This window comes from Oryzias latipes, chromosome 19, assembly GCF_053564925.1.
Source record: "Oryzias latipes strain Hd-rR chromosome 19, Olatipes_Hd-rR_3.1".
Lineage (NCBI taxonomy): Eukaryota > Metazoa > Chordata > Actinopteri > Beloniformes > Adrianichthyidae > Oryzias > Oryzias latipes.
The window spans coordinates 15,533,704-15,557,547 of NC_136255.1; the positions used below are offsets into that span (position 1 = coordinate 15,533,704).

General features: G+C 39.7%; 1 protein-coding gene across 2 annotated transcripts in view; it reads right to left on the bottom strand.

The window, feature by feature from the left end:
- dock1 (dedicator of cytokinesis 1) overlaps positions 1-23,844 on the bottom strand; it is a 176,933-nt gene that overhangs the window by 125,849 nt on the left and 27,240 nt on the right. The window contains exons 8-19 of one of the 2 annotated variants that reach the window (XM_023949689.2): positions 22,787-22,944; positions 22,228-22,309; positions 21,518-21,653; positions 20,393-20,465; positions 18,919-18,998; positions 17,004-17,129; positions 16,663-16,787; positions 11,419-11,517; positions 9,871-9,943; positions 6,960-7,063; positions 6,342-6,525; positions 1,627-1,724 (exon numbers count right to left, since the gene is read on the bottom strand). In XM_023949689.2, the coding sequence (XP_023805457.1) occupies positions 1,627-1,724; positions 6,342-6,525; positions 6,960-7,063; positions 9,871-9,943; positions 11,419-11,517; positions 16,663-16,787; positions 17,004-17,129; positions 18,919-18,998; positions 20,393-20,465; positions 21,518-21,653; positions 22,228-22,309; positions 22,787-22,944 (1,338 nt within the window). Of the gene's footprint in view, positions 1-1,626; positions 1,725-6,341; positions 6,526-6,959; positions 7,064-9,870; positions 9,944-11,418; positions 11,518-16,662; positions 16,788-17,003; positions 17,130-18,918; positions 19,059-20,392; positions 20,466-21,517; positions 21,654-22,227; positions 22,310-22,786; positions 22,945-23,844 lie in introns of both variants that reach the window. The other variant, XM_023949687.2, reaches the window with a different exon arrangement.

Here is a 23,844-nt window from a genome sequence, read left to right on the forward strand (position 1 = left end):
GTCTTTTTTTTCCAAATGGCAAGCAATGTTTCTTCAATTCTTCAATAGACAAGAAGTGTGATTAATTGATTAAGTAAAGAAAACTACAAAATTTATATACTGTGCAACAATAATGTGACAAAAAAAAGTGTTACATCTGCATTTAAAGACCCACTCCAGCAATCTTTTAAACTATTTTAAAAGTGTTCCCAGTGGTCTTTTAAGCATGATTATACAGTTTGGGGCCAAATTTAAAACCTGTTTTTTTTTGTAGGACATAGTTTCTATAGAGCAGCAGGAGTTCATCAGAAAAGCATGGAGTGAGCCTGCGCTCATTTCCCATCATCCCTTTGTTTTACACCCTCTCCCGCTAGCTTACAGCCCCTCTCACACATTACAAAGCCCACATTACCAGTGCAACAAAAGTGGTGAGCAAGATTGGCGCTCTCCAGCCGTAAAATTTAGAGCCCGATGCCAGCTCAGACGAGGAAAACAAAAACCTACATGGATCTGGTCGTCTACAAGAATAGAGCAGAGAGGGGAGTTCATGGCCCATGTCACAAATAAGGCATTTTTCCCTCTGCTCCTGATTCACAATGATTTAAATAAAGAAATACACAAAAATGCAATTTTGAGCTCAGTTTTCTTAGTATATGTGCCACAAGAGAATGTTAACAACAAAAGACACCATTTTCATTGGAGTGGGTCTTTAAATATGTGAAATTCTTTTATAATTCAAGTTAATCCGAAATTGTGAATTTGCTTTATTGATTTACCGTAAATTCCGGACTACAAAGCGCACCCGATTACAAGCCGCACCCACCCATTTTCACGTGTTTAACTAATTTTATACATACACAAGCCGCGTCGGAGTACAAGCCGCATGAATTAGGTAACATTGTCATCCTGACGGATCACGTCCTGAGCAAGTGTGATTTCTTAGCACACAGTGGGTGGAGTGAGCTTTGCCTCAGGCTCATGTATTTGAGCGGCGCGTGGGTCAGAAGTTTCCTTCCACAACAAACACTGTTGTTCCGCGGACGCCTCGAGTAAGCCCTGGCTGCAGCCTGCAGAATGGCTCGACGCCTCCGCGCTCCCGCGCGCTCCTTGTCTCCCCTTCCTATCTACTCCGACAGCTCTGGCCAGGGCGGCTCCAAGGAGGAGCGCTTCGTCCCCATTGTGCCGGTGAACGGAGCAAATCGTGTCTGTGCAGAGCAATGAAAATTGAAAAAGAAATGACTTGTGTTTGGTGTTAGAGAATTCAAACCATTCACTGTGTCCGAAAATACGTACACGGCGGCCGCCAATAAAATCCATAAATTAGCCGCGTCACTGAATAAGCCGCACGGCTGTAAGCGCAGGAAAAAAGTAGCAGCTTATAGTCCGGAAATTACGGTAGGTATGTCCATCCAAATTATCACAGGTGTGCTTGTGTGTGTTTAGCTGTCTTTTTTTTTTTAAATCTGTAAAACCCAAAAAAAAAAGACAAAAAGACAGGAGGAGAATTTTGAACTTATGGTATATTTCTCTACATGCGTGACCTTTTTGACTTTTTAAAAACAAACACTAGTCCTATATATTCTGTGATTGTTGCACTTTATTTATCTGTTTGTTTTCTTTAGTTTTTCTCCAGACCCTGGAGCTCACCTTCACAACTTCTCCCCCTTCGACCTTCATCAGCTGACGGAGGTTCTTCTCCAGAAGGCTGGTGTTGGAGCGCCACTTCAACAGGCCAAGCAGGTCAACTAGTGAAAAAAACAGACAAAATGTTGCTTCGAGTTGGTCATGGTCACTTTTAGAAATTTTAGAAGAGTAATTAAATTAGGAACAAGAAAAGATGCTAATTCAAAGAACTCTAGTGAAAAAAAATCCACCCAAGACAGAAAAGAAGATATAAGAAACACATTTTTGAGATTTTATTTTGAGTAATTTTAAAATGAGCTGTCTTTATACTGAAAAAAAAGGCAAGGACGTTCCTCTTTCCAAATATTTTTAAATGACTTGATCTAGGAAATGCTTTCATAGATAACTTCATATTAAATTTAATGAAAAGGTTTAAAGCCTCGGTCTCATGCAGCCGTTCGGGTCGTGTAGGTTTGGGTTGTCCGGGCCCATGTACTCCCAACGCACTTAAAATTATACAAAAAGTTTTAAACATTGGCATAGAAATGAAACAAACTTGTTTAACAAAACAGGCCAGTTTTGTAAAATATGTTTTAAGGTGTTTTTCCTCAATCTCTCTTGTCTTTTGTTATGAAATAATAGTAACTGTTATGCAATCACATTGTAATATTTAATGCCTATTATTGATTCTTGCATTCTTGGGGACAGTAGATGGAAATCAGCTCTCGCTCATTACTCCTTATTCACAAGTTCTGCATGCATGTGATACGCAGGCGCCCGTAGAAACCACCTGTGTCTCTGGCACGAGTTTGTCCATTTTTTTCCCCCACAGACAGCCCGTATATACCTGTAACAGCAGTTATGATTAAGGCCTTTGTGACAAGAGTTTAAAAGAAAAGAAAACTTCTGTGCTGTGGCTGTGATATGATTGACAGTTTAAAGCCAAAACGCTCAAAAGCCAATAAAGCGTGCCATTATGATCGTGTACACATCTCGCACTCAACCAGCAGGAGCAGAAAGCAGCCCCCCTTTGCTTCTTCCACAGCAGCTCCCAGGTTTCGTTGCCTGTGTCTACTGGCTATTGCCAGAGTCCGTCAAGCATAGTGACACGATGATGGATGTCAATTACCTGCAAACCTGACAACCCATCGACGCGCAATCAAAGAAACCTGTCCACACTAGCAGACATCATTCTACCCAAGAAAATATGGATTTGAAAAGCGATGGGTTAGCACCTCAGAGACACAAACAGATCAGAGCGAGGATGAATCATTGGCAGCTCGGTCCCACCGGGTCGGGGCTGTTAAGAGAAGCAACTGTCTGCAACGCACAGGACTGAGGGGTACGACTGCAGGAAATCCATTCGCTCCAGAGGAACACAGTGCCTTTCTTCAACAAACAGAAAATAAGACTCTCTGTACATTTAAAAGCCTTTCCAAAACAGGAAGTGGAAAAGTGGAGTCAATCATTTTACTACTTCACAATCATCTGAACCTTCAATTCACATTACCGTCCAACTTATTTTTCTCTTTTTCACAGCAACAATGTAGTATGTGGCTGGAAAGTTGAACTACTAAAGGTAAAATCAGCTACTTTGAATGTCTTTTTTTTTTTAAAAGCTAGATAGCTATGGGATGTAAAGAACTTTCTCGGGGTTCCCAGGTTCTCAGCTCTAACTGTCACCACATCTGAGTTTCTCCTCTAACCTCTGTTTAGTTAGGCACGCTGTAGATACCCAGGGAAGAGTCAGAAGTGACATCGCTAAGCTTTAAGCACCGCATAAAACGTCTGCATAAATCCAGCTTAATTAATATCAGAGCTTCGTCGCAGCGGCTGTGATCAGCTTTGAGGTGTCACACATAGAAGGCAACAGTCGGTAGCAGAACATATCCTGAGTCATCTTTCTTCCCACTTGGACTAAATGAATCTTAGGATAAATTTCTTAAGAAGATGCAGTTAAACAACTGCGATCATTCATGATCATTCATTCATACATAACATAAGATGTAAAAGTTTAAACAAAGCCAAAAATTATTATTTGAGTGAAAAGCAAAAGAGAAAAAGTTTACAGATATAGGTTTTAAAACTGCATGTTTTCAATTATCAATTACTTTTATATGTGCTTATTTTCCCTGAAAGCTGTCATCACAGGTGATTCTGATTTTTCATCTTTTAATTATGAATTCAAAATCTCATGAAAAACCTCTTTTGAATTGTGTTTGATCACATTAATATTATAATGCTTTTAAAAATGTGGCTTTTTAAACAGATCTCGGAATAAATGCAGGGATGTGGTGCTTTTAATGTTTTTGGCTTCAAAATAAAAGCATTAAGATGCAAACAGACTTTAAAGAATAAAAAACAGGTACCTCAAATGTTTCTGGTTTGTTCCAGGATTGCTTTCAAAGCCCCCCATGATAGACACAATGATGTCTTTATTAATCAGACACATGGGAGTTTTGTAAACTACACAAACAGAAGAATTACTTTATTTTTTAAATTTTACCTTTAGAAACTAGTAAAAAGCTGGAAATTACATCAATGAGTTCTGCTTTAAGAGTGAAGCTTATTTTTGGTCACACAATGGAGCTAAAAGTCCTTTTGGGTCCTTTGGGGTGCTTCTCTGAGTAATTTGTTTATCCAACAAATTTAAAAAAAAGAAGCAAATACTATATTTTTTTATTTTTGCTCTATTTGACCCTAATTTGTTATACCTTAACAGATGGATCAAAAGTACAGCACATACACACTACTAACAGAAAAGTGTTGCAGGTGACTCCACTGACACCAACACACCGCTGTGAACATTTACAGTGGGGACAAGATCATGTGACCTGGACAATGCAGCAATGGGTGTCAGGTCACCTTGCAAAGAAGTGACAGTCGCTAGCATTGGTGGAGAAGGTGAGACATAGAACCCACCACCATCCTCCAATTCCATCAGCACACCCCCAACTTTCTGTTCATGGATGATAATGCTCCACCACATCATGCCAGAATTGTCACTTCAGGAAGTGGGAGTGCTTCATATGACCCCTGACCTGAACCCCATAGAGCACGTCTGGATGATCGCACCCCACCTCCAAGTCAGGAGCATGGGAATATTTTTGAATCCCAATGATGAAGAATGTATAAACATTAACAGACTGATAAAGTAATAACTGCTTCCAAATGTGAAAAGAGCTGCCTAAAGCTCATACGCAGGTGAAAGGAGAGAACAGAACGGATTCATGACCGGTGCTGAAACCTTGGTGGACACAGAGCAGCACATATTAGAGCTGACACAGCAGTTCCACATACAAATTTCACATGTCTGCCAAATGTAATCAGAGGGCTCTCCTGCTGCAACTGCAACGGCTCGCTCACTGACACCATCATCCGCTGAAACGAGGAATGAAGGAAGAGGGGGGCAGGCATTCAACTGTATTTAAATGACAGGTCATACCACAGACCAAAGTTAACAAGTCTCAGCGGAAACATTGCAGCAACATGGAACAGTTCTCCCCTTACATCATCTTCAAAAGCATTTTAACAAACTTTTCCCCTGTGTGAGTGATCGGACTAAAGCCCTTCTGAACTCTGCAGTGGCTTCATTACTGGAGCTTTATGAGCCTTGGTTGTGCAAGTAATCGGAGCCTCAGACAGTACATCCGCAATCAAGAATAGGTCCCATTTGAGTCCTCATTAGAAAGCAGAAAGTGGCCTCTGGGTCACAAAGGGGCCCCTGGATTCAGCTGCTGGCAGAGAAAAGAGTTCTCCTCTGAGAGGTGACGGTATGGATCGTCCCATTAAAGAATGGTCAGAAGAATAAAATCGAATGTGTTAAATCTACAGATAAAGTATAGATGACACAAATGTGTATCTGCTGACTTGTTTACCTTTTTCTGTCAAAAATTAGAAACTAACAAAATTGTGCTCCCGTTCACACACAAAGTCATGTGATTTTTATTTATACTTATTGACTTCTTTTTTTTTATTTTTTTAGTTTCTGTGTCTACAAATACTGAAGCCAAATTTCATCATTTGAAAGGTAATAGCATATTTTCCAATTACTGGTGGGTCATAAAGGGGTTAATGGTTTTAAATCATCATTATTCAACCATGAGTAGTCACATAAGGGCTTTATTTTTGACACATAACATAACTAATTAGAGTTCCACTCAAAGTTAACCTTGACTCATCCGGTTGTTACTTCAATTCCCAAAGCAGAAAAAAATGAGAAAGCCTTTGTTTTGTTCGTGATTAAAGTGGTCGTCCAACCCTACAAATCAAGAAGCGCCATGATAACACCACAACCTAAGGAAGACGGCAAGACAGAGGGCTAGATAGACGCTTTTTATTTGGTCAAAGTAAGTGTGAAATGAGGTCTGGAAGCATTTGACCACTTATGGCAGTGTGAGCCGGCTCCTCAAACGCTCCACACAGTTTTATGAGCGCACTCTGGAAATGTCAGCCCGTCCCAGAAGGGTTTTATTGATGGCTGCAGCGATTTTCAAAAATGTATAAAGACTGTTGGGAAAACAATACGCCAAAACCCTTAATCCATCAACAAAAGGGCAGGGATGAGGCTTCCTTTAGTAAGTGTAGACCTACACAGAACCATTGGAAGCACTCAGAAGAAAATGCTTGGAAGAAAAACCATAAAGAGAGTTGCCGGTGATACACTTTTAAAGCAATACCAAAATAAAAGTTTTTAAAAAAATATATAGAAATGTGAAAGAAAAAGATGGAGTTCCCACCGTTTTGTGTAAGTTTGGTGGAGCAGACCAGGGTGGAGATCTGTAAGGAGTCTTTGGTGATTATGCAGGCCCCTTGGTTCTGGGTGCTTTTCCCTGTGGTAGAGTAGCCCTTCTCCTCCATCTCCACCTTGGTGGCGGGCAGGGTTAGGTAATGGTTCGAATCCTCCAACTTTTTGGCTTCTGCCTGTTTATCCAAAGCAACATTTTGTCAGATGATCAACAACAGCTTTTGCCACAAAAACCATGTCCTTTCTTTCTTTTTTTTTTTTTTTTTTAAACAGAATATTCAAGCTAAAGCTGTAAATCTATAGCTAGGGAGCATCTGTACTCAGGACAGTAAAACACACCAAAAATTAGAGCACACATTTAATAGGGTGCATTTTTCCTGCATTAACTTCTTAATTGACATAAATAGGAACCAGAACACAAACGTATCATTATGCAAGAGATTTTCATTGAAACATAATTGCGTTTTCTTGTGGGGGCTCTAAAACCATTTAGGACTGCTAGGAGTACAAAAATGGTGACGATTCCTGAAAAATGTGAGCTCTATCCCCCCCTCCCCTCCATTGAATTTTGTGACCCCCCCACAGGTAGACAGACATTATATTTACTTACCTTGTACACAATGAGATCGTGCTCACCATCTCTCAGAGTGGTCCCATCAAACCGCATCAGTTTCACAAAAGAAAAGGCGAATATCTTCTCTGATTTGTCTTTAGCTGGAGGAGAAAGTAGACACAGAACCCTGGTAAACAAAAATGTGATGATGTAAAGCTTATCCTCCTTTGGGGGATTTTTGGGGGGGATATGTTGAATTTGATCAGACTATGTAAATCCGGACTGATCTAATAAACCAATTCCAGAGTGGACAAATAGTCGTCCTCCAAAATTTAACCTGTTACGGTTATGCGTGAGAAAGTTCTAAAGTGAGAAGATGTAAACCAAGAACACCAATAGGTTTGTCCCAAAGTAAGGATTAGGCTTTATATGACGGATCAACGAGCTTAAATATACAAGCAGGAGGATAAGAATATCTGGTCTTCCATCTGCATGAATCCCCTTATTGGTTTGCTGCCCGCAATCTCAAAAAGTGAAGGAAACACATCATGCTTCTCCGCTTCTTCAGATGTATTGGTGGCTACCTGGGGAGAGCAGAGAGCTTACAACTTTTCAAGGAAAAGGGTGACTTTCACAAAGATGATGATTTTGGAAGCCATTCAGAGTCAGGTTTGTGTGAAGGTTATGCAGAAAGAAACCTCTGACGTGGGCCATTACTTCGCACAATACATCACGGTTATGTTTCACACTTAAAGCCGAACTCATGAGGCGGTGTCATGACGCCAAAGAAGAGATGGCGATGTCTTACAGTCAAGGAAACATTTGCGATAGCAGCCATCTGTCACATGAAGGCAGGCAAACTGTGTGTGAAAGTCTGCGTTGAGCTGGCCTTATGCTCAACCGGCGGACTGAGACACCGAGGACATGAACTCCACCACCGGCGTCCATGAGCCTCTCTGTCACTTTGAGTTTTCAAGAACTCAAAGTCACCGGCTAGGAACACAGTGAAATGAGCAAATAGAACTCGAAAGTGAGGCTTTTTAAAGGTCTGGAAGACTGTCCAGAGAACATTTGTATACAAAAATAAAAGAATATTCCATTGAAACTGTTTTACATTTCAAAATAATTAGATAATAAGATCATAGGTAATTAAAAATATACACTATTTATACTACTTGGGAAACACTGATTTATCTGCTCAAGCATGAACATGCTTTTCTTTTGAAATTGTGTGTTTAACATCCTTTTTACTTTTAATTACCTTTAACAAATAAAATAAAAAAACAAAATCCTTTAAAGATCCCTCCAATTATCTCTAGATCTGTTGTAAAAGTGTTCCCAGTGGTCTTTCTAGAATTATTATGTTGTTATTATCCCAAATAAATAAAAAACGGTGTCGTTTTCTAGGATATAGTTTCTTAAAGGTAGCTGTAGTTCATCAGATATCTGCCTCTGAGTTGTGGGCGGGACTGTTGGCACAAAGTAAGCCTGCCCTTCCTTCCCATCGTCCACTTGTTATAACTCTCTGCCACTAGCTTACAGCCTCCCCCCCCGGAACTGATTTGATGCTAGCACGCATTGCATGCATGAACTTTTTTCTTGGCTGCATGTATCCAGTGGAAGGGTTAATTGGAAAACACGATTTTTCATCAGAGGGGGACTTTGAAATAACACGGTGGACCCAGATTGTTTCTTTGCCAACTGCAATACTTAAAATCCCAAATCGCACACTGTGCAGTGAAAAATATGTTTTGTTGACATTCCATAAACATTGTTTAGGCTTTCAACATTCTTACTACAACATACTTTCTGATAAAGTACTTCTGAACTTCATACAGTCTAAACCTTCTTGGTATCTTTGTTCTTGGTGCCTCACCAGTTCATGTTTATTTCATACATATATGCATACAGTTAAAATGAAACTGACACATTCATGATTTTGCTGGAACGATGTAAAAAATATCCTAAAATAAAAATATCAAAAATATAGAAGGAAATCAGTAAGATGTAGAAGGTAGTGACAAGAACAAGAGGAATACACACAAAAGTACACATTGAAGTGACCATCCTATAGGTGTAAAGATTCACCCGAATAAAGCCTGTGAACCAAAAAAACGTTATTTATCACTAGGAAAGTTTAGAGTTTTCCTATCTTTATTAGAAAAAAAAGAAGAAAAGAAAAAAGGAAAAATGTATCCTTAAGGAGGGTTATTTTTTGAGATTGTAGGAGGAACATACAATAGCTCTGCTTGGTGCAGCAGACCGAAAATCTGTGCACATCACCTCTTCTCTCTTTCATGTAAACACAGCCACTGACTGGAATGTTCCAGGCTTTGCGGTAAACCACAAACAAATCCAAAAGAGCTCAGCTATTACACCTTTCAGTAATAAGTGGCAGTGTGAAGCATCAGCATGCTGCTGCAGCCTCAGAGTCACTCGAGGAAAGTTTCCAAAGTAGCCATTGCAGCCTGATAACAGAAAATCTGAGACTTTCAAAAAAAGCAAGCTTCCTAACAGCATTAGTCTCCAGAGAAGTAAGGATTCAAGCATGACAAGAGGGCTTTCCAAGGGGATGATAAACCGGGGCTGAGCTCTGTGACCTGGAAATTCCCACTGAAACACTCGCATGCAGGTGAGAAGAAAACCCATTTGGAGGATTTCTGAACTCTACAGCAGTAACAGTGGGGGGTACGCTTCCGTGATGATTTCCTTTTTAATATATACTGAATTGTTGGGTAAATGTTTTTCAAATGTAGTCTATCCCAATTGTCACCATCCAGTCTCTATTAAGCGTTAAGATTGGTGACTGATGTGGAAAAAAAGTTTGAATGACTGTGTAGTAACATGTTACTAAACAAAACCGCTTTTTATTCCAATATTTGAAAGGCTGAACATCCGAGAATCCCTTTAATTTGTCTGGATTCAGACTCTTTTACACCATTATACTGACATATACAATCATACTTACAGTCCTGTGATGAGCGGTGGCGGAAGGTGAAACGCAAATGGCTCCGATTCACATCTTCAATAGGAATAGCAACCTGGAATAAGGCAGAAAACTGGACAATGTAATATTCATCCTCATAATTTAGTGCATATAAACCATTTTTTTCAAATAAACCATGCATGGCTCAATTAAAAAAATTGGAATAACAGGACACATAAAATAACTTTTAAGCTTTGTTTCCACTGAGGCGCTATGGTCCGCTCCAGTCCAGTCTGGGATTTTGAGCCTTTCCATTATAAAATGGACCTATTAAGCCGGACTGGACCGTACCATTTTGGGGCACCCGTTGATTGCAGGTCCATAGAAAAATGGAATGGACCGGTCAGCGTGAACCTACTGTTGAAACCCATTGATTGGCTGAAAGTCCTTACAATACAATACAAAACCTCTTTGCCAACTGCAATCTTCTCTCAAACAACATGAAATACTTTGTATGTATGAAGAACCAAAGTCCAAGCGGAAAAAAATAAGCCGTTGGATGACCTCTATTGTTTTTGTTGTTAGTTTCATCCGCCATGCGCCGTATCGGTCCAACTTTGAGTGGAAACGCTTACCTGAAGTGGAAACGAGACTTTAAAGAACCACTCCAATGAAAATTGTGTTTTTGGTGTTTCTGTGAAAAATTTTATGTATAAAGAAAATTAAACTCCAACTTGTAAGTCTGAGTGTGAAATAAGTGTGAATCAGGAGCAGACGAAAAAATGCTGTTGCAGAGAGGCCATGTCCAAATTCCTGCTCTACTCACCCCATAGTGCACTATATACATGGCGCGTTTACCATTTTGTAGAGCTGTTTAAAACAATAATTCTAAAATCCAGTGCTCTAGAAACTTCCCAGAAGTCTTTGTAAAAAAAATAGTGTGCATCGACGCTCACTAGATTGTTGAATATAGACCACAATTCAATGGGTTTTAACTATTTCTGAAAAAAGGCATTATGGGAAGTGTGAGCAGACTTACACAGCACCAAAGGTCACACCCACAACTGTGCAGAAACTATGTCAGAGAAAACATCCCAGGTTTTTTATTTTGGCTAAAAATGGCATAATAATAATAAAAATAAGACCTCTGGAAATGCTTTGAAAATATCTCAAAAGATGATTGGAGTGGGATTTTAAAGTGGTCAAAACCTGTGTATTATTATTATTACTCTATAAACTACTGCTGTGTGTTTTGGCCCCATTTTCCTTTATATTTACTTATGAATTACTGCTCAGCACCAAAGTCTTAGCAATCAAACCTCTATTGAACAGCCATTCCAAATGATAATGCAGAGCAAGTGCTTTAATCTGCAACAGACAGGTCAAACGGGCTTAGAAATATCCCAGTATTTAGCTTGTCGATACTCGGCAAATATGAAATATCCTCCTCTGCAAATTACTGGCGATGAAAAGCCTGTTCTGAGCAGACTAATGCATTTTAATAAACTCCACTGGTTTGCTGTGGTTACTTCAGAAAACTGCGATAAGGGCAGCAAGATGTGAACTCTATAAATGAGCAGAGGGGCATACCTTTATTGTCTCAAACCAGCGCGGCTGCTTCACTTGGTAGTAGATGATAGACTTGTACTCACTGATCACACTTTCTCCAGCTCCAGGGAAGATCACATTCTATATCAGGAGAAAGAACACATGCTAAGTGAAAGTGGCTAAAAATGATTTTCGGAGCATTGTTTATGACCGTCCATCTATTATGAGTTAATCAAAACTTAAGCGCATCGACAGGGATGAGAAAATTGAGACGTGCTTTCTGTCCCACAATGCACTCCCCCTGGGCAGAAAAACGTAATCTACCAGAATGGCTTTCAACAGTCGGGATGCACTTCGGGGTATGCATGAGCACCTGTGTGTTGGCTGCCAATCTAATGACGGCATTGTGGAAATAATAAATTAGAAATCAATTATTTAAAAAGGACCTGCAGGGGCTTCCATGCAGAGAGACAAAAAAGGGAAAAGTGGACCAGCTGGGGCTGATGGATCCATCCATGTAAATTGGTCTCCCTACTGGGCCTCGCTGCATCTCAACAACAGGTCAGGGTGCGTATGTAAAATACTAAAGGAGAGCTGGCACCAAAGATGGATCGACGGCGGGTGGGACACATGCCTTGTTTTTCAGAAATCTGCTCAGGCAGGCGGCGTACCTCTTTCCTCCCATTACTCCAGCTGACTCCCTGGTCTGTTAGTGTAGTCCTCCTGAAATACTCCTACACTAATGGTTTCTGACAACCAGCAATTATGAAGAATAACAGACCCTGTGTCCCCCAGCTGTGTAACGTAGATACAGGGGCAGGTGCTGCATCTCGCAAATCATCTCTTTCAATACATGATCAGGATTCTAGACTGCTTCAAATTTTTGGGGGGGGAGGCGAAGGCTGAAGCCTAAGCTGCAGGTAAGATATAAATAAAAATAAAATACTAAAGGAAACAGTATCACTAGCCAGCCTCAAGCATTATGAATTATTTTTTGAAATAAATAAAAGGAAGAGAGTAAAAGGACAGAGGAACAAAGATGTAAGACTTAACAGCAAATCCAAGCTCTGAATTTTTAGCTTTGCGTCATCCATCTATGATGGAAACTCCACTTTTTTGGGACCACATGCAGCACAGAAATGATGCCTGCATGTACATCAGTGTCTTTAAAATCCTGAAATGTAGTGCCATTATTTAAAAAAGTTAGTTTATATCATTTAAAGGTCCAGTGAAATTCCAATCACTTGAAGTCACACACTAGAAGCAATAGAGTCCTTTCTCTCAGAAGCAAAGCATCCTGACGACCAATTAAAATTCTAGAAGGAAGAGCAAGAAGTTGACCTGCTAGCAGAGACCAGGAGGCTGAACAAACCAGAAAAGGCTCTTGTAAGAAAAGTTGTAACAGTAAATGTCCAAAGCTCCACCACCCAGGATGACCACGACTCATCAAGCAGCTTATTCAACATTTAACACAGTCTCACATTCAGCTTTGCCTGCATTTTTATGTAACTTGTGTTGGTTTCTTCATAAATTAGACTATTTAACTAGATATACTCAAAGAAAGAGGGCTAAGTAAATTACATGGTTAACCTTTAATAAACCCAGTTTTATTTACAGTGTTTAGTGAATGTCAATTTTAAAAGCTTGTATAAATGTGAAAATAGATCCCAATTTGAAATCCACAATAAAACAATTTGGGATCTCCTGATCCGATTGGAAATCAGGCCCAATCACGTCATTTCGGACTTGATCGAAATCAAAGGATCCCGATCTGGGATTGGATATTTAGTGATAAGCCCTATATATTTCAATTATTTTTTTTAGATAAATACTCTATTATTCTAGTAATATCTAGTCTGCATATCATGAACGGATCGTGAAATTCTGTTGCGTTTTACGGCTATAAAAAGCAACAGAATATGGCACTAGTTTGAGCAGGAGGCGCATAAAACGGTTCTGTAAAATTAGCGAGATAGTCACAGACTCAGACGTCTGGGCTCAATAACTTTTAATAAACGTGTCATGTTGTCTTAACTCAAAAGGACTTATAAAGACGCTTCAGATTGTGTTTTGTTTCTTTTTAATGAGAACCTTCGCGCTGCCGACCGCAGAGAGACGGCTGCCAAGGGACCGTCTACAAAGTGCAAGCTCTGGGGGAAAAGTTATTTAAAAAAACTAAGAAATCCATCAAAAATATTTAATAGAAAAGAAAGAAACTAAAGCTACAGTCACCAAACTTTCTTATTTATTTTCACTAGTTAATAGTTGTTTATTTTTTCTAGTTAATAGTGTATTCTTAAAGCTTCTTCACATAAGTGCACCATTTAAGTGTTAAATGATAAAAGAAGGAAACCTAAAAATCTTGGACAACCTGGATCTGTTCATTAAATCAGTTCAATTTTTATTTGTTTTAAAAGTATCAGATCAGGACTCTGAATCAGCAGATCCTTAAAATCAAATGACGTAAAATCGGATTGAGGCTAAAACAAGCTGACCTGGACATCCCTGAAAATGACGCCTTATGAGATAATTGTATATTTTCTATCGTCTTATCTATACTTGAAATGACTCAGTGAATGAGGGCAGGTGCACTGCACACAAACTGATGCACATTCTCAACATCTATCCAACCTGCTGTTGACAATCACATTCAGCTCTGCCGTTTCCAAGTATTGAATCTATAATCAGATGATTTTCCATGTGTATAGCATGTCTCCAAGTTACATTTATTATGTTCAATAAGCGACTATCAGTCATTAGCAGTGTTGGCTTCAGGGCTGCATTTCATGAAGATCACCTCTGATTCTTGCACTTCCTCAGCCTGCTGGGCCAAATCTCTGACAAAGCTCCCCATTTTAGGGCTAATGAGCTTAATTGATGCAACCAGGAGTAATGGACCTTTCTCCAGTTTCACTGTTTGCTGGAAGACTCCTACCTAACAGTAATCTGTCATCTCAAATTACTTCCAAATGCTCTTTCGCTTCAATTACAGAGCCCTTACTCGGCTATATTAGGTACTTCAATTAGCTGTAAATCAGTTCAGTGCAGACTGTAACTCCAAAACCACAAAAACATCGATAAAATCCTATCAGTTTCCACTTTTTACAGAGGGTTCATCCCTCCCGCAAATAAATACACCCGACAAAAATATAAACAGCTTTTGCTCCCATCTTTAATGAGCTAAATTTAGAGATCCAAAATTGTTTTCACCAACAAAATGCAGCCTTTTCTTTCTCATTTGTCTAAATCTTTGCTAGTGAGCAAATAATCCATCCAGCACACAGGTGAGCTAAATCCAGGTACTGATAAGTGAGTGGGATTATTGCACAGGTGTGTCTCTGGCTGCTTACAACACATAGATTATCCGGACAAAACTGGAAGGCTCACTAACAACGATTTGGACAAAGGAGTGAACAGGACTTGAAAAAAAAGGGAGCTCTGGGGATGGAATCAGTTTAGATCTTTGGGCTCATCTCATGAGAGCAAAAACACAACTAGTTAACATTTATCTGCAGTGCAAAACGTTTTGATATCATTTTAGTCGAGGTTTACGTGAGATTACCTGGTAGTCTGAAGTCAAACTTGTGATATGGGACTTTTTTTCTGAATATCATAAATCAAAGCAAATACTTTTGTAAAATTCCTTGTTTACATAAAATGTTCTTTAAATAAAGGAAAACAAATACAAACTGTGGTAAGGCACTCAAAAATGAAGATACAATTAAAAAAAACTGTTATGTCGCCTGAACAGTTTTAATTCCCTGGAGACCACAGTGGATTTACTGGGCCAAGGCTTCCTTTTGATGCTGTGGGGTCGAGGTTTTATACACTATAGTTACTTAATTGGAAAGGAAAATGGCTTAAGGAAGAAGAAAGGGAATGTACTCTCATCAATTCCATTTATTAACATACGTCAGGTAATAACAGCAGTGTCGCATAAAAGATGAAATCAGGAACTGTAGCAACTACACACTCTGCCTAACAACTAAAGTGCCGACCGCCTTGAACTGGAGAGACATTCGTTAGGCAAAATTCCTCCACTTTTTAATTGCTCCCAAACAAAGAAACAAACAGAACCGTGTTCAGCTCCGTCAGTGATCAAGGTCGTGTTTTTTAACCCCTCTTCCTCAGAGGAAGGATGTTTGGTGCTTTTGTTTTGTTTTCTTTGCGCTGGAGCAAAGTTGATCGTGAATGAATCCTTGACAGCCCAAATAAAGACAATGGCTACCTCCAAACACCTCTTCCTGCCAGCAGATAAAAAGGTCATTAGAAGACCTGGCTTCAAGAAAGAACATTTCAGGTTTTAGAACGTACACACACAAACACAGGACTACTATGAATTATGGTAAGAATTATGATTATTTATCCAGCAAGCACCCTCCCCACTCTGAATACATTCAATGGGCTGCTGCAGAAAAAAGAAACTTAAGTCGACAAGGACGTCAATAGCTAAAAAAAAAGAGTGACAATGGAAAATAATGATACATTTAAATCACTGCTCGCTGAAAATTTGAATGCACTGAAAAATCTATTAAATCTTGCAGCAATTAACCCATTAATATTGTAGATTTGCAGCCGACACAAAATAGCACTTCTCTTCGAACTACCATGACTCTTCGAGCATTTACACAAATTCTGGATTCTGATGGACTCGAAAGTGGAGGAAAGTAGCTTTGCGTCCACAGCTTTACACTTGACTACCGTAAATCGTTGCGCAAAGCTGTTTTTTCTCTTTTGCTTCATAGCAGGACCTCCTGTAAAATGTTGCATACTAGAGCAAAGCTGCTTTCTTCTGCTTCAGAATTCGTTAGAATTATGGGAAATAACAGCAACTCAATCAATGTCGACACTGGAGCTAAAACTTTGGCGTTGAAGGGTTAAAGCAGATAATCTAGCTTTTAGATCCAAAACCAAATCAACTGCATCACAAAGCCAGGCCACATCGCCTGGCTACCTGCTCGAGTCTGGAACTAATTTCCACAGTGATAAAAGATGGCTCCTATAGTGGCGGGGCTAATTTTAGGCTACTCAATCAAATGCGATGTGAGAATATTGCATTCTGTCAGTCCTGACAGGTGGCAGAGAAATACAGCGTGGCCGCTGCAACACGCTCCTTTGAGGGAGTCCCGTTTAGATCATCAGTGTGCTGAGCGGTGGGGGGAGTTAAAGAGGCTGCTGTGTAAACGCCGCAGTCTTGAGAGTCACAGACTTGTCAAAGCACCTGTGTGAACAGCAGAAAAAGCCCAGGAAAAATAAAACAAGATGTTGACACTTCTCCTGACACACCTCAAGCTTTTTGCCTTCCTCGTCATAAACAGACATGGTCACCTCCACGTTTTTGGGTGTGGTCTTACTCCCTTTGTCAAAGTCTCCCTGAACCAGGGTGATGTAGATGTCGTTTCGCACGTCACCTTGAAAAAAAGCACATCAAGAAGTGAGTATCGTGCATTTCCCACCTTTCACAGAGCATTTTGGTAGAAAGCAGTACATAGTTGCATTAATCAGTTAAGAACTTTTATATCGAAATATAATCTAAGCTGTTTTTAAACTGACCATTCATAATTTCACACATTTTTTAACTTTTTGATGTATAATTTGTATTAAAAAAATGTTTTAAAAAGCTCAACCTGGCATTATTATCTCGGGAAAGCCCATTTTGCGAGCCACAGCTGTCGATCGATCCACCAGGTGAGGGAAGTCTTTCCTTATCTGATGAATATCTCCTGGAAGCAGCTTCAGAGTCACCCACAGCCCTGGTAATGCAATAAAGGCAAGTAAGAACGGAGATAACATCATTAGATGACAGCAGCCAAGCAATTGCGCCGAGGGAAACTGAAAACAGACTTCAGCCTTCATTAGAGAAAAATGTAAACGCAACAAAAGCTACTCGAAGTGAGTCTGTGTCTTTGTCATTGTCACAACCACATGTTGTGTCAGAGGGTGTAGATGATGAACCGAAAATAGAAAATATTCTGTCATAGAGTGTGGCTGTGGACTGTCAGTGTCCCGAAGAACCACAGAAAAATGATATATATTTATTAAGTATTGAGTTTAATTGCAGCACCTACAGTGCCAACCAATTGGAGGATAAATACGTTGATAACTTTGATGGTAACAAAATATTCAGTATGGTGGTCAGTTCAAAAATGTGTTTTGATTCCTAAATTTATTTTATCTATTTTGTTGTAAACAAGCAAGGGGGACCACTTTGCATCAATGATTGGGGAAAAAAACAGTTTCAAAAAAACAAAACAAACACACACAAAAAAAACCTCCATGTCAGCAATTCATCAAAACGATTTTCTTCTGCACCTCAAAGAAAAATCTATCAAAATTAGTCACACACACACCGGATTTAATTTGTGGGCTCTAATTCTTTTTATATGAGAAAAAGTCATATTTATAATCCAAAAAAATAAACTCTCCTATCATACCCAGGCTTTTGTAATTGCTTTTGGAAAAGCTTGGAGTGATCCTAAGAAGAAACTCAGGGGTCTAAACGGGACTTTGATGGATCACATTTCTTATTAGTTTCCCACCAGTAGATGCTTTCTGTTCTTTTTTTTTTCCCCCCATGAAGAAAAAAAAAAAACTTATTGGAGGATGTTCATCTTAAAGGTGGAGCAGCACTTCTATCACCGTCTCAGGGAAGACAAAAAGCCGCATAATGTCACAGTTTTAAATGAGACATTCTTAATTAAAGCCTCCAGCTTAAGCAGTGAGCAATGCACTCGCAGGTCAACAAAGCAGAGAAGCTTCATCTACCTCTAAGGTTTAGTTCACTTTGCAGACCTTTTATTGTTATAGCAGATTCATCCTTCAGTGAAAAGCCAGGAGCCTTCAAGCGTGCAAGCCTGCCGACTGTAACAGCTGCCATCATTTCTCCTATTTCTGTGTAGGTTCAAGCAGACCTGATTACTGGAAGCTCGCTTCATCAGAGTCTTCTTTTCAATACGCCTACATCATTCTAAGTTAGAATGCTTCCTAAATTTTCATCAATGTATTGGAAAATAAGTGAATAAATACTGGGACATTTATGTTACGGCGTCTTTTTACCAGCAGAAAGAATGAAAATATAACACCCCGGCAGTCACGGGAGCAAAGGTAGATCACTGGTAGAGCGGTCAACCGCTCATGTCTTAGTCATAGCACCCGTAAGGGGGTTGAACCAAACGATCGCTGTGGGTTATCTGGGCCCGTGGAGGGTCCTACAAAGGGGCGGCTGCATCCTAAAGGTACAGCAGATGTGTCTTGCAGGTTCCTCGTCATCTTAAGGGACGTCGTATAACAATTGTTGTGCGTGTGGTAAGCATTTTGTAAAGTATTTGCAAGGATAATGTTCACGCACTTACGACGTGCTGGTGATGCCTTAACGTCAAACTCCAGTCATTTATGAGGTCAGGAGCCAAGAGTTAGCCTTTTTTCTTCCATTCCCTTTTTTCAAATGTGTTTTTTCTCTCATAAACCAAACTGTTTGCCCACAAGACGACCTGTTTTCCTCCTCGGTCTGCTTCATCGTGGTATGAACGATTCCGACTGTACCTTGGCCCTTGTGATTGACCTCTTTGGCGGTGATAACCTTGTTGATGACGGTCTGCAGGAAGTCGTTCTCCCCTGCTACCCTGGGTGAAAAACGGGAGATGTTCAGCTGCTTGTGGCGAATGGCGTCATCCAACGCTAGCCTGCAGTATGCACACAACAGGCAAACACCGGGAAGGTGAAAAAAGATGGAAGGAAGGAAGAAAGAGAGGAAGAGGAGTAGGGCGGGAGGTTCCACGAATGACAAGTATGGGGATACAAGGGGGGGGGGAGAGATGAAAGAAGAAAAAGGGTGAGAAAGACAGGAGGGTGACGCGAATACCATGGCAGACACCAGCCGCATGTTAGCAGTTAACAATGAGACGGGATGGGCAAAGAAAGAAACACGGAAAAACCTTTATTCAGGAAATACGTCCTTTTTTGCATTCACACTCCAAAAGCTCCTACCTGATTTTTTTAGAGAGACTTTTAACAGTATAAAGCCCAAGTCCCCTAAAGCATCACTTTTTTTATTTATATACCCGAATGTACAAATCTGACACAAAGGATTAGAAAGTAGCAGTATATTATTGAATGCTTTCAATGTATTGGAGAAGGGAAAAAAGTGAATTATGAATTTAAAAATCCAGCTAGACCGCCTCAAGGTTCACCAAAAGCCTTTTTTAAGAAAGACAACACAGATTGTGGAAGGAAAGGTTGCAGGACATGATTACCGGTAGTGTAGCAAGATTTCCCTTGTAGTTCACAATTGTAGTCCAGACATTTAGGCAGACGAAAATGACCAGAAAGATGCACGCAGACTGAGGAGTGTTTTTTCAAATATTATTAAGGAGATTTTCTCAAAAGAAAATATCAAAAATGAATCACTTTAAGGTGAAATTTAGCATCCAACAGTAACAAGCTAAATGAAGGTTAATTAGCATTAAAAAAAAGACATTCTAAGTAAATTTTGATTAGTCAAAGAAATATTCAATATCAGTTCAGACTTGGATTTCAGCCAAATTACAGATCTTTATCAAATTCTCCAATTGGTTCATTCCATAAAAACATTTGCAATGATGAGCTGTCCTGCAGCAGCTAATAGTCACGTTGAACGTAAATTACTTCTTGTAAAACCTGCTCTTCTTCTGACACCGGGAGATTCTAATTTCAATGATTTACGTTGTAGATGAAAGCTCTAAGTCAGGCCGTCTGCCCCCTGGACTGTCTGAAAGAGAGGCATTTCCAGCCATGCCAGGAAACCACGTTCTCTGCATGTCAAAAAAAATAAAAAAAAAGATGGCAGCGAATGAGCTCGTCTTAATTGAGTTGGGAGGGAACAGGACCGTGCTGTTGTCCTAAGACCCCTGCTAATCTGGCGCCAACACTAAAAACATAAAAAAGAAAAAGCGCAAATCTGGCACAATGGGTAAAATTCTAAATAAGAGCAGGGGGTGAGACAAAGAATTTAATTTGCTCCGCAGCACAGTGCACTTACGGCTGAAAAGGGATAAAGTGTTGCTTGTCCTCATCATCCATTTTGCCAGTTATGATGTCGGTGACATCCATTACTATAAAAAGAAAAAAAGAGGAGGAGAGGTTAAAAAAAACTCTGATGGTCTTCAGAAAGCAGAGGAGCTATAACGGAGGCAGAGATAACTGGGGAGTGAGGCCGCATGAGGGGTAAAAGCAGCTTCCGCTGATGTCAGCTTGTTCTTTGATGAACATTAATTAAGGGAACAAGTTACTATTACACCAACTTCTCTGGAAACTGTTTTGATTTTATAAAAAACTAAAGTACACATGTAACAGAAACACAATACCAGTCCGGTTAAGCAAGAACTTTAACTTAAAAATGAAATGTTCTCTTTGAAAACAAGAGCACTGTCCATCATCCAAGCTTAAATAAAAGTCACATTTTGATAATAAATGGTGAAAACTATTGTTGTAATTACTGTATAGGTTGATGTGAGACAAAATTGGTGCAGTATATATTTTTCTGTCACTTAAAAAATGTTACCAGAGTAGGAATTGCAGAATTTAGCGAGAAAAAGTCGCTTTCAGAAAGAGGATCTTTTTTGTCTCTGCTTATAAATTCACATATTATGTGAGGTGATTAAAGGTAATGTGTAAAAATCCTTTAAAATTGAAGTTAAAAATCTCTCAGCTCTTTGTTTTACAGGCTTTTTCTTCCAGATGTGTGGAAAGGCAATAATGACATCTAAAGACAGGCCTCCATAAATCCGGCTGTCATTTATTTTCCCTTTGAGTGCTGCTGGGGAAAAGAAGAAAAAAAACCTGAAAGAAAAAACAAAATTTGCTCTGTTGGAAGAGCGCTGGCAAAGGGGCCAGTCTAATTAGTTTACTACACACCTGCAAACTTGGCAACAGGAGATGAATCCTGCTGATATTTTTTTTTCCCCACACTTTTCGCTGGAGCTGGTTTGAATTTTATACACAAATATTTAGTCAATCAGGCAAAAAAAAAAAAGAAAAAAAAAATTTGGCAAAACATTTCCTGTCAACAAGCAGCCGACACGAGTTGGAGAGTCAACGCAAAACCAGGTCTTGATTATGAGACTAGAAAGCTCAAAAAGCATGACTGAAACCGATTTTGACCCACCTGCCACTCCAAAGGGTCTTCTCAGACCCGACGTCAGCTTCTTGGTGTTGTTGTCTCGGAGCTCCATGCGTCCGACTCTGACTATTTGACACACAAAGCTAATCCTTTCTCTTTTCAAGTCTTCACTTCCCAAGTCCTAAACACAAAAAAAAAACTTCTAAATGAATGTGTTCCACAAACGAGCCAAACCTTAATCAGAAAAATCTAAAAGGATTTCACAATCTTAAAGTCCCACTCCGATCATAAGTGTTCCCAGTGGCCTTTTAATTAAGATTCTGCCCATTTAAGCCTAAACCAAAAAATATGATATAACTTTTGAGTCGATTTTTCTCAGAGTGGGTCTTTAAGAAAAGTATTGATGTCTAAATCCTGCCATAAAGATTTAAGAATACTACTGTACTCAATAAATCTCTGATTTAAAAATGAAGCAAACCTTTTTTTAATGCAAAATGTTCCAGTCACAAATGTTCAAAAATTCATTTCCTGTGAGCAACCAAAAGTGCAGCTGGTAGACCAACGCTGACCTTTCTGGCCTCTGGCTTCCATTAGATAGAGGTGATTGCCTTGGTAAACACATACAGCGAGCCCGGCTCTTTCTGAGAGAGCTTAGCAAACACAAACTCTCTGCAGACAGGCACCCACACGCCTCATAACATGGCTGAATAAGCAGAGGAGCGTGCACGCACGCAAACACACAGGACAGCACTCACCGTGAAGACTGCCCGCAGATTATGAAGCTGGTCGATGTCTTTTGCCAGACCTGCACTTGACCACTTCACCAAGTAGTTCTCACTTGAAAGAAAAGGCGAGAGAAAGAAATCTCCCCGTTATTATTATGATTAGGTCACAATTTAGCAACCAAGAGAGCAATAACAACACCTAGTTGACTTCTGATGGTTTCTAAACCACCATCCTGTTACCACAGACTATAATGGAGGAGCCTCAAAATATTCAAACTCTTTTTTTTTTTTTTCAACTTGAAAAGAGAAGCCTGGGGTTTGTTTCTGCTGTCTGCCTGTCACTGCTTGATCATTTGTCTCACTACAAGAAAACTCAAACTTCTCAGCTGCACCACAAACAGACTAAAAATGACACAACTGGGATGATAAAAGTGTTCAGTGAAAGAAAGAACACGCCAGCTGATTCTTTTTCATTCACAACACTTCACAACAGTCTGTTTTCTCTAAAACGCGTTCTCTATAGCATTTAAGCCAGCCGCTATCATTCCATGATGGGTAGGACTAAACTTACGTCTGAGGAGATGATTACCTGATAAATTTGGACTCCATGGGGTCGTAGAGCGACATCAGCACCTCCGCATCTTCGCCGATCTTGCATACCACATTCTTCAGAGTCACAAAGAGCGCAAACGATGGAGTGGAAGCAAACTTGGCTTGTCTCGTCAGATCAATATTTTGCCTTTGAGACTGTCAAAAAAAAAAAAAGAAGAAGAAATCCCAGTGATAAAGCACAGAGTTCTCCCAAAAGAAACTGCAGCCTTTTTCTGATATACTGCAAATACTGCCAATGAGAGAAAAAGAAATCTGTCTTTCCTTTACTCACAACTATTTACAAACAGGGGTTGACATAGCCCAGAAATTTGCACTGGCCCACAGGGCCAGTAGTTTTTGAAACTTACTGGCCCTGCCTGAAAGTTACTGGCCCGACACCGCGCATAGCGGGACCCGCCGCTCCGCAGGTGCTTGCAACTTTAGGGGGGTCCGGGGGCATGCCCCCCCGGAAACTTTTAATATGGTACAATTTGGTGCATTCTGGTGACATCACTTATTTCTACACTTTTCAATGACTGAAAATAGACCATATCAAACTTAAATCTGCTCTAGTCTGTTTCAGATGTTTTGAAGAGAGCACTGCAGTGTAGTAGGTAACACTAGTTCAGACGTTTTCATGGTGCTTCTAACGGCAAATATCGCAATAAATCATAAACCTTAAATGTGTTAAAACAATCTAATGGCAGCTTGAACCATTTAACGAATCAAATAAATCCCTTAATGCATTTGACCAATCGGATGGACGCCTTCACATTGTTGACCAATCAGATGGAGCCCTGTTATGTTAGATGTTTGTAACCTATGTCAACGTGGGTCATTTGGAGTATAATTTTTAAACTGGGAATGGTTATTTGGTTATTTTGCTGTTTGTTTATATACCGCAAATTATATCGTTATCGCAATTTTAATCTCTGATATCGCATATCGCGAGTTTTCCTCATATTGTGCAGGTCTAACTGAGATCATTCAGCTAACTAGAAATACTTACTGCTTACAGTGTTGTAAAGAAAAACAAAATTAAGTAGTTTAACATTC